The 10,910-nt window shown below is 42.0% G+C and overlaps 1 protein-coding gene across 1 annotated transcript in view; it reads left to right on the top strand.

Annotated features, from left to right (window-relative positions):
- Positions 1–1,560: 1,560 nt before the first annotated feature.
- ABLIM2 (actin binding LIM protein family member 2) overlaps positions 1,561–10,910 on the top strand; it is a 234,885-nt gene continuing 225,535 nt past the window's right edge. Inside the window, exon 1 of the mRNA XM_077477846.1 lies at positions 1,561–1,721. Coding sequence (XP_077333972.1) covers positions 1,706–1,721 — 16 coding nt within the window. The 5' untranslated portion in view covers positions 1,561–1,705. The remainder of the gene's footprint in view (positions 1,722–10,910) is intronic.

The following is a 10,910-nucleotide window of genomic DNA, read 5'->3' as shown; positions in this document are numbered from 1 at the left end:
GGTGCATTCGAGTCATTTTTACATTTTTGCAACAGACACACTGCCTCTCATACAGTGTACACACGATCCGAAAATCGGACAACAGATCGTCCGACTTTTTTCACTTACTAGTCACAAGTAGAAATGGAATAGGTTACTAAAGTCACGAAGATTCTCGTGCGACAGAAAAAAAAATCGGAAGTGATGTCATGTGTTGTAGTGTATTTGTATTGTATTCTCGGGTGGCAACTGTACTGACTATACGAAAATCTTACAATCTGGTATCGTACGTGGAAGATTTACGTGCATGTCCGATCGAATAATATCGTGATCCTGATTGTGATCGGATCTCGAAAGCTCTGTACTAACGATCCGATTATCATACGATCGCGTTGAAAAGCGGTATTTTTCGCCCGATTTTTTTCAGATCGTGTGTACGGGCCATTAGACCCCATACACACTATACAACTTTTGTCTGATTTCTTTTAGATTTACCAAACTATGTATGTCGGGCAAAGGCCTGCCTAATTACATACAAATTGAAACTCTAATGCCCCGTACACACGATCAGATTTTTCAACAACAAATGTTGGATGTGAGCTTGTTGGCGGAAAGTCCGACAGTGTGTATGCTCCATCCATCATTTGTTGTCGGACTTTCCACCAACAAATGTTGGCTAGCAGGTTCTCAAATTTTCCACCAACAAATGTTTGTTGTCGGACTTTCCGATCGTGTGTACACAAGTCCGTCGGACAAAAGTCCATGCATGCTTGGAATCAAGTATGAGACAGAAGCGCTTGGTCTTGTAAAACTAGCGTTCATAATGGAGACATCACGAACGTCTTGTACGTCACTATGTTCGTAATTGTTGGCCAACATTTGTGTGACCGTGTGTATGCAAGACAAGTTGGAGCCAACAACCTTTGAACAAAAATCCACGGTTTTGTTGTTGGAAAGTCTGATTGTGTGTACGGGGCATTAAGGTTTGACCTCATATCATATGGTTTTGGTAAATTTGAAGAAAAAAAATCTGCAGAAAATTGTATAGTGTGTATACACAATGGGATTATCGGACGAATGGTCACCCGTTTTTTCTTTTTGCATGCGAATCTGATGAGTTTACTAAAGTCACGAAAATTTGCGTACGACAGAAAAAAAATCCGGAAGTGATGTCATGTGTTGTAATGTATTTGTATTGCATTTTCGAACGACAGCTGTACTGATTAAATGAAAATCGTACGATTTGGCATCATACAAAAAAAAATGTCATACATGTCCGATAGAATAATATCGGATGAACCGCCATGATCGGCTCTCGAAAGCTCTAATGACCCGATTATCATCCGATCGCCTCGAAAGCGGTATTTTCTGATTTTCTGATCGTGTGTATGGAGGATTAGGCCCATTAGTGGCGACAGGTATTTCCCAAATATTAGTGCGGGAGCTTTTTTTAATATTCAAAGGCTTGGAGCTCTAATTTTAGAGCCAGGCCCCGGGAACTTGGCTATGTCTGTCCCTGTGTGTGGGAGATGATGGAGTCAAATAACCATCTGCTGTGAGGCAACAACCAGCAGCTCAGCCCGTGTCACATTCATAGCCGGCTTCACAGTGACCTTCGCAGGGACTCGCCGTGTTCCCCGTAGTAGTCTCTGGGTGCCGAGCTTTGGCAGCAGCATAGAGGAGCAGTTTGCCAGCACTGTGATTACAACTCCCTGGGCTTGTCTGGATGCCGGAAGATATAGGTACTGTGCTGCTAAGAGATTTCTTCATTAATATTTAGTCTGGGCTAGATATGGACTGTCCATAATGTTTTCCTGCATGCAGCATGTATTGCATAAGACCTCCATTATAAGTGAGCATGTTACACAGCAGATTTTGCACCGTATGTAGGAGGCACTCAGGGGAATGAAAACAATTACACAGTAAAAGTGCTGACTTACAGAATATTCAATATAACTTCACCAAGCTTTGTACCAGAAACGTCATTTTAGCATCTTTGGAAAAAAGGACAGGCCACAAAAAGTGTTCTTTATATCCTCAATGACTTTAAAACTTACATTGATCAGGCGCTAGAAATTTTTTTGCGTTTTGTCACATTTTGCTGTCCTTCAGTGGCGTTTCACATCAACGCGATTTTGACAGCCGACATCCTGCGTGACTTCATTGCGGCTTGCTTTCCACTTCAGTAACAGAAGTCAGTGATTAAGTCGCCCCAAAGTAGTGCAAAAAACTTTTTTCGAAGTCCCTGCGACTTGAGTATGGTTCCATTGCTGTTAATGGGGTGCGACTAAAAATTTTCAAGCTGCATGACAAGTTTTGGCAGTGTGAACCGAGCCTTGGATTGCACAAAAAATAAATAAAAAAAGACAACATCGCCAAAAGAAAACCTTATTTGTCTTGTAAAACAATATACAGTAAAATCTTGGATTGCAAGCATAATTCGTTCCAGAAACATGCTTGTAATCCAAAGCACTCATATATCAAAGCGAATTTCCCAATAAGAAATAATGGAAACTCAAATGATTCGTTCCACAACCATTTATTCATAGGTCCTTCAGTTTATAGTCCATAGAAAAAGAATATAGCAATGTGACAGGTTGTATAACCATAACATGTCCATCCACTAATAGAAGCCTCAACAAGGGGATTAAAAGCAAAATCCATCAGGAGCTACTGAGTATAAAAGAGAAGAGAGGTGACGGTTAACACTACCGCGACTCGGGATCCGACTTGTCAGACTTCAAGTCGCCCCAAGTCGCTTGACATCAGACATTCCATTGAAGTGAATGAAAGCCATCTTAATGTACACTACTGAAGTCGCTCTGACTTCAGAAAAGGATCCTGTACTACTTCAAGACGACTTCTAGGCATAGAATACCCATATAATTCAATATAAGTCGCCTCCAAGTTGGATCTCCATCTATATTGAACCGACTTTACAGGAAAAGAAGTTAGTTTACCCAGGCAAACCCCTCCCTCCCAGAGAGCTGATTATTCTGTGATTTGCCACAACCAAAGTCGCCTGTCCTGGAGGCAACTTTAAGTCGCGTTGTAAGTTGCTTAAAGTCCTCCAAATCACCTTACAAAGTCGCGCTGTAAGTCAAGTTGCCCCTGTGTGAACCGAGCCTAAGTGTAGCAATATGGTTACATTTAATGAAGGTACAACATTTAGCAACTCAGATGGTTGATGATTAAAAGAGGCACATCTAAGTATGCAGGAATCCGGGGTAAAGCTGTCCACAGAGACCATCCTCCTCACCACCGGCTCTCACCGATGTCAGTCTGCAATCGTGACCGGGAAGACTACCCTGCAGTAGAGCGATCTGAAAGCGAGGCTTGAATTGCTCGTGGAGCGCAGAGTGGAAGGGATGACATTGATGGCGGTGCAGAGGACAGTCTATATGGACAGCTTCACCTCGGATTCCTGCATACTTAGATGTGCCTCTTTTAATCATCAACCATGTGAGTTGCTAAATGTTGTAACTTCATTAAATGTAACCATATTGCTACACGCTTATTTATCAAGTCAAAGTGTATAAAAAATGTTTGCTTGTCTTACAAAACTCTCTCAAACCAAGTTACTCTCAATCCAAGGTTTTACTGTACTGCTTTGGTATTCTAAGCTATAAAGTTATTGACACATCGGTAGTCCCATAACTAAAATGTAAATATCCATTAAAAGCGGTTGTAAAGCCTTTACAACCACTTTTTACTACAGGTAAGCCTATAATACGGCTTACTTGTAGCTACCCCGGATATCTCCTAAACCTGCATGGTTTAGGAGATATCCCTTGTATCAGAAGGTGCCAATGTCACTGGCACATGTGCACTGAAGAAATGGCATGTTCGTGCCCTTGTTTCAGTTAGTGTACCGTTACCGGCAGCTCCCGCACATATGCACGGGAGTGACGTCATCGCTGCTCCAGACAATCACAGCCCAGGAGCCCGCGATATCCGGAAGTAACTCCGAGAGCGATGTTGCCGGCCGGAGCGGTGTATGAGGACTGCCGAGGGGGTTTAGATCTAAGGCAAGTAATTGATAATTAGCTAGAATGCTATGCATACTAGCTTATTATGCCTTTGTCTTGCAGGTTTTTTTTTTTTCGGTAGTGGGTTTACAACCACTTTAAGTAAAAAAAAAAAAAAAGGAAATATCTTATTATATAGTGCTAATGCACTATCAATTTATATAGTGCTTTACATACTGCACGTTTATATGTCCCTATCCTTGAGGAACAGCAGCCAGTAAACCTAGCATGTCTTTGGAGTGTGGGAGTTAAGGTGGTTGCAAAGGCGTTAGGTTTTTTTTTTTAACTTCATGCATTCTAATAAATCACCTTTATTTATAAAATCACCAAGGAGGGTAAGAACATCGAGGAGCAGGGTGCTAACCACTGAGTCACTCTGCTCTTGTGGTTCATAGAGGTATACAACTTCAATATCAATTAAATCATTTCCATTTCCAAGTTCCAGACAATGTAATATAAAGAGTAATATAATTGGAACATAGTTTATGTTATATACATATAAATTTTATATATATATATATATATATATATATATATATATATATATATATATATATATATATATATATAAATAAAACAGAAACATTATCTGAGAAGAAGTGGAACTTTACCCATAACAGCGTGATAAAAAATAATGTTCTTTAGCAAGGAACATATATTCCACATTATTATTTACAGTATGCCACTAAAATTATGTGTGCTATGAATTGCCTCCAGCATTGCTCCTGTTTCTTCTTGCTGGAGGCTGTCATTTTGCTGAAGCCCAGAGCCCCTGAACATCAATAAATCTTTAGGCTGTCAGCAGATCAGCCTCTAGTGGCTGTGATTTTAGGCACAATGCCAAAAATGGAGATCAACTGAGCATGTGCAGAGCAGCGTGAGACACGGGGTATTACTGGATTTTAAGCCATATAGACACTTACTTTTAATGTTTTACATAGCTATACCTGCAAAAGGGGCCATTATGAAGTAATCTAGCAGGAAATATTTTTTGTGACTGAAGTCCCACTTTGATTAGAATATAGAGGAACGATTAGTATGTAAAAAATTGTCAGGTTGCTGGAACTGAGATTAAGTGAAAACCAAATGACAACCTTCTAATATGAATGTCAAAGAACTAGTATAAATTAAAGTATAACTAAAGGCAAAACTTATTTTTTACTTTTGGTTATTGTGAAGAAGTATTAGAACACTTATTAGTTTTTTATTGCTGTCTTTGCCCCCATTAAGGATCTACAATCTCCCTATTGGCCACCGGCCACCTGTGACTGCGTGCACGAGAGCAGGAACAGAGATTTGTGTGTTTAAACACAACAAATCCCTGTTCTGTCAGGGGAGAGGAGACATATCGTTTGTTCCTACCCCAGTCAGTCCTATCCCCATACAGTTAGAAACACTAACTATGGAACACATTTAACCCCTTGATCGCCCCCTAGCGTTAACCCCTCCTCTGCCAGTGACATTTATACAGTGCGCAGTGCATTTTTATAGCACTGATCGCTGTATAAATGTCAGTGGTCCCAAAAATATGGCAAAAGTGTGCGCTCTAACCGTCGAAATGTTGCAGTAAAAAAATTAAAAAATTATAAAAATGCCATATCTCTTTCCCATAGTTTGTAGAGGCTATAACTTTTGCACAAACTAATCAATATACGCTTATTGCGATTCTTTTTTACCAAAAATATGTAGAATATATATTGGCCTAAACTGAGGAAGAAATTTGTTTTCTAACCACTTCAATACTGGGCACTTAAACACCTTCCTGCCCAGACCAATTTTGAGCTTTCAGCGCTGTCACACTTTGAATGACAATTGCGCGGTCATGCTACACTGTACCCAAATTAAATTGTTATCATTTTTTTCCCCCACAAATAGAGCTTTCTTTTGGTGGTATTTGATCACCTCTGCGGTTTTTATTTTTTGCTAAACAAATAAAAAAAGACAGAAAATTAAGAAAAAAAAAATTTTTTTTGTTTCAGTTTCAAAACTTTGTAAGTTTTTTCCTTCACTGATGGGCACTGATGGGGCTGCACTGACGGGCACTGATAAGGCGGCACTGATGAGCTGGCACCAATGAAGTGGCACTGATGAGGTGGCATTGATGGGCACTGATATGTGGCACTTATGGGTGACACAGATGGACACTGATAGGTGGCACAAATTGGCACTGATAGCTGGAACGGATTGGCATGGATAGGTGGCATGAATGGGCATGTATAGGCAGCACAGATGGGCATGGATAGGTGGCACAAATGGGCATGGATGGGCACTGATAGCTGGCATGGATGGACACTGATAGTTGTCATGGATGGGCACTGATAGGTGGCACGGATGGGTACTCATAGGTGGCATGGATGGGCACTGATAGGCGACATTGTATTGTATGGTATGGTGCTAATGGATGCCGATCAGTGCCAAACAATAATGCATGCCAATCAGTGATGCCCATTTTGGGCACTGATTGGCATCCATTGTGGCACTGACTGGCATCCTTGGTGGTCTAGGGTGGCATACCTGATGCTGGGCATCCCTGGTGGTCTGGTGGCGTCCCTGATGGTCCAGTGTGGGCATCCTGGGTGGGGCTGTGCTGATAATCGATCAGCACAGACCTCCCCCATCAGAGAAGCAGCCGATCGGCTCTCCTCTACTCGCGTCTGAGAGACGCGAGTGAGGAAAAGCCGATCACCGGCTCTTCCTATTTACACTGTGATCAGCCGTGATTGGACACGGCTGATCACATGGTAAAGAGTCTCCGTCGGAGACTCTTTACCGAGATCGTAGTTGCGGGGGGTCAGACTGACACCCTGCAACAGCGATCGCTGCGATGCACGCCCCCGGGGTCAATGACGTCCAGTCAGGATTTTGAAACCACTTTGCCGCCGTCATTTGACAATTGGCGGGCTGCAAGTGGTTAAAAACATTTTGGGGATATTATAGCAAAAAGTTAAAAAAAAATTATTTTTTCCAAATTGTCATTTTTTTTTTGTTCATAGCGCAAAAAATAAAAACCGCAGAGGTGATCAAATACCACCAATAGAAAGCTCTATTTGTGGGGAAAAAAGGACATTTTTGTTTATGTACAGCTTCACACGGCCGCGCAATTGTCAGTTAAAGTAACAAAGTGCCGTATTGCAAAAAATGGCCTGGTTAGGAAGGGGGGTAAATCTTCCAGAGGGCAAGTGGGTAAATGAAGCTTACCCTGTTTGTTCAAGATCTGCAGTTTGTTAAAGTAACTGTGGTGATCTGAGTGTTGCCAGTTCCAAATGTTTTCTCATTGTTTGGTTTAGTACTTGGGGGCTGAATATTAGTCCGCATCAGTTTGGTGAGACTTGAAATATTTTTGTGATTAATAATAGTCATTCATTCATTCATTCGATAATTCATTCATTCAATCAAATGTTATTAAACCTTCATATATAAAAGCACCTCAGCTGACCTCAGCTTTTACCATGTTTGCACTTTCTTTGTCCAGCCCAGTATATTCCTCTCCACTTCCAGCAATGTGCCAGTTACATCCCTCGCCAGCCGCTGTCATCTTCTGCTGATTGCTGCTTTCTTAGCTTCTTGATTGTCAGACAAGGGATAACGTCGTCCCACGCATGCGCACGGGAGTCAGTCATTCCGGCACAGCCAAAGTGTGCTGGGATTGTGCGCTGATCTGTGCATGCGCAGCTAAATATGGTAGAAAACTGCAAGCAGGCAGGTAACTGTATTATTGTAGAAGAAACATATTGTATGTCCACTCTAATTTTCCTTTATTCCACTTCCTAATATTTTCTCACTTATGTTTTCTGTTTTAAAGTGGCTCTATTACCTTTCAGGGCACATGGAACCACCCTTGTGTGTACTCTCCTTGTCGGGACTACAGGTAGTCCCCGAGTTACAAACGGGTTAGGGATTGCTGGTTTGTTCCTAAGTCGGATTAGTTCATAAGTCGGAAGCGCATGCGCAGAACGGCAGAGACGTCGTTTTCCGATGTACTGTCACGTAGCCGCGCATGCGCAAATGTCGTTTTCCAATGTTTTCTGATGTTTTCCGATGTGCCCACTGCCGGAAAGTGGCCGCGCATGCGCAGAACATCACACTGCCTCCTGGCAAGTCGGAGGTTCGTAACTCAGGGACCTCCTGTACAACCATACGCCCATACACTGCTTGTGTACACACTCCTACAGGCAACCCTGAAACCAAAGCAATACGGTTACCACCGCTGTGCACTGGATATTTAGCCCTCGTTCACATTGGAGTGACTTGTCATGCAGTCCCACTATAAGTTGCTGATTGCTGTCATTGCTAGTAAAAAAATGAAGAAAGATTCCATAAAAATTTCCCATAGTTTGTAGACACTATAACCTTTGTGCAGACCAATCAATATACACTTATTGGAATTTTTTTTTACATATTGGCCTAGAAATTTATGAAGAAATTCGATTTTTATAGATTTTTTTGGATATGTTTTATAGCAGAAAGTAAACTATTTTTCTTTTTCCAGAATTGTCAGTCTTTTTTTTGTTTATAGCGCAAAAAATAAAAAGCGTAGAGGTGATCAAATACCACTAAAAGAAAGCTCTATTTGTTGTAAAAAAAAAAAAGACATTTTATTTGGGTACAGCATCGCATAACTGCGCAATTGTCGGTTAAAGTAACGCAGTGCCATATCGCACAAAACAGCCTGGTTATGAAGGGGGGTAACTTTTCTGGAACTGAAGTGGTTAAAGCGGTTGTATACCCGCTGAAGTTTTTGTTTTTTTCTGACCTGCAAAGGAAAAGGAATAATGGGCTAGTATTCACCGCATACTAGCTCATTATGAAATACTTACCTTAGAACGAGGCCCCCGACATCTGGCCTGATCCACTCCGTGAGGGAGCTGATATGTTCCCTCGGCGTGTCTTCCGGGTATCGCGGCTCCGGCGCTGTGAGTGGCCGGAGCTGCGATATCGTCACATGCGCGGGAGATTTCTTTCCGGCAGGGTCCGGCGTCTGCCAGACTTTCAGCCGAGAATCCCCTGTGCGCATGCGCCGCTGCAGTCAGCGGCGCATTGCGAGGGGAATATCTCCTAAACCGTACAGGTTTAGGAGACTTTTTTTTTACCTACAGGCAAGCCTTATTATAGGCTTTCCTGTAGGTAAAAGTCATTTTTATGACTATACAACCACTTTAATCTATGGTTAAAGAAAATACAATATAGATGATTGTTTTATTAGTTGTTAAGAATATTAAATACAAAAGCAAAGACTTCAGTGCAGATTTCATCCATTCACGTCTCCTGGTTACATAGACTTACTACAGCCCAGAGGCTCTGGGGTTGGACATTTTCCATGGACATTTTTGTCAGCGGTGATGTCCAGAGATTTTGCTCAATGAATGTTATAATAGAATCTCTGTCCTTCACAATGTCACTTTCAGTTCTGTTTCTGTAAATAAGCCTCTCCAGAAAGAGAAAGGAAATCTGGGCAACTGCCATTTTTACATGATAGACCTTTGTGTGAATGTTCCACAAAAAGGGTTTTTCCATACTATACAGTCTCTGTTTAGAACAGGGCTGTTGGTTCATATCAGAAGAGGCTTTTATGCTTGTGCACTACTGAAATCAATCCTGTTGCTTAGAATGTCTGGAAGATGAAGACTTTCCTTGTAGAAGTGGAATGCACAGATTTGCAACATCTACAACCAGCCTTCTGAAAAAGATGAGAGTGAGGGGTCACTCCGTCCAACAAGTATCCGAGTCCTTATCAAATGCAGCAGAAAAAATCAGCTGGATTAGAAGGAAAGATAACTACTAACCTGTAAGATGGGATAGATGGGTATCAAAGATAGAGGCTAGTGTACCCGGGATACCAATTAAAGTGCATCCGGAAACTATTCACAGCGCTTCACTTTTTCCACATTCTGTTATGGTACAGACTTCAAAATGGGTTAAATTCATTATTTTCCTCAAAACACAAACAATACCCCATAATGACAACGTGAAAGAAGTTTGAAATCTAAAAAATGAAAAAAAAATCCCATTTACATAAGTATTCACAGCCTTTGCTCAATACTTTGTTGAAGCACCTTTGGCACCAATTACAGCCTCAAGTCTTTTTGAGTATGATGCTACAAGCTTGGCACACCTATTTTTGTGCCATTTCTCTTATTCTTCTTTGCAGGATCTCTCAAACTCAATCAGGTGGGATGAGGAGCATCGGTGTGCAGTCATTTTCAGATCTCTCCAGAGATGTTCAATCGGGTTCACGTCTGGGCCCTGGCTGGGCCACTCAAGGACATTCACAGAGTTGTCCAGTAGCCACTCCTTTGTTATCTTGGCTGTGTGCTTAGGGTCGTTGGAAGATGAACCTTCCCCCAGTCTGAGGTCTGGAGAGCTCTGGAACAGGTTTTCATGAAGGATGCCTCTGTACATTGCTGCATTCATATTTCACTCTATCCTGATTAGTCTCCCAGTTCCTGCCTCTAAAAAACATCCCCACAGCATGATGCTGCCACCTCCATTCTTCACTGTAGGGATGGCATTGGCCAGGTGATGAGCAGTGCCTGGTTTCCTCCAGACATGATGCTGGCCATTCAGGCCAAAGAGTTTAATCTTTGTTTCATCAGACCAGAGAATTTTGATTCCCATGGTCTGAGAGTCCTTCAGGTGTCTTTGGCAAACTCCAGACAGGCTATCATGTGCCTTTTACTGAAGAAAGGCTTCTGTCTGGCCATTCTACCATACGGGCCTGATTGGTGGAGTGCTGCAGAGATGGTTGTTCTTTTGGAAGGTTATGCTCTCTCCACAGGGAAATGCTGGAGCTCTGTCAGAGTAACCATCAGGTTCTTGGCCACCTCCCTTACTAAGGCCCTTCGCTCCCGATCACTCAGTTTGACTGGGAAGTTTCAAGTACGAGTCCTGGTGGTTCTAAACTTC

This window comes from Lithobates pipiens, unplaced genomic scaffold (genome assembly GCF_037356315.1).
Source record: "Lithobates pipiens isolate NorthernLeopardFrog02 unplaced genomic scaffold, aLitPip1_a1.2 Scaffold_13, whole genome shotgun sequence".
NCBI lineage: Eukaryota > Metazoa > Chordata > Amphibia > Anura > Ranidae > Lithobates > Lithobates pipiens.
Note: the sequence above shows the minus strand (reverse complement) of the source record. Positions and strands in the feature narration are given on the sequence as shown.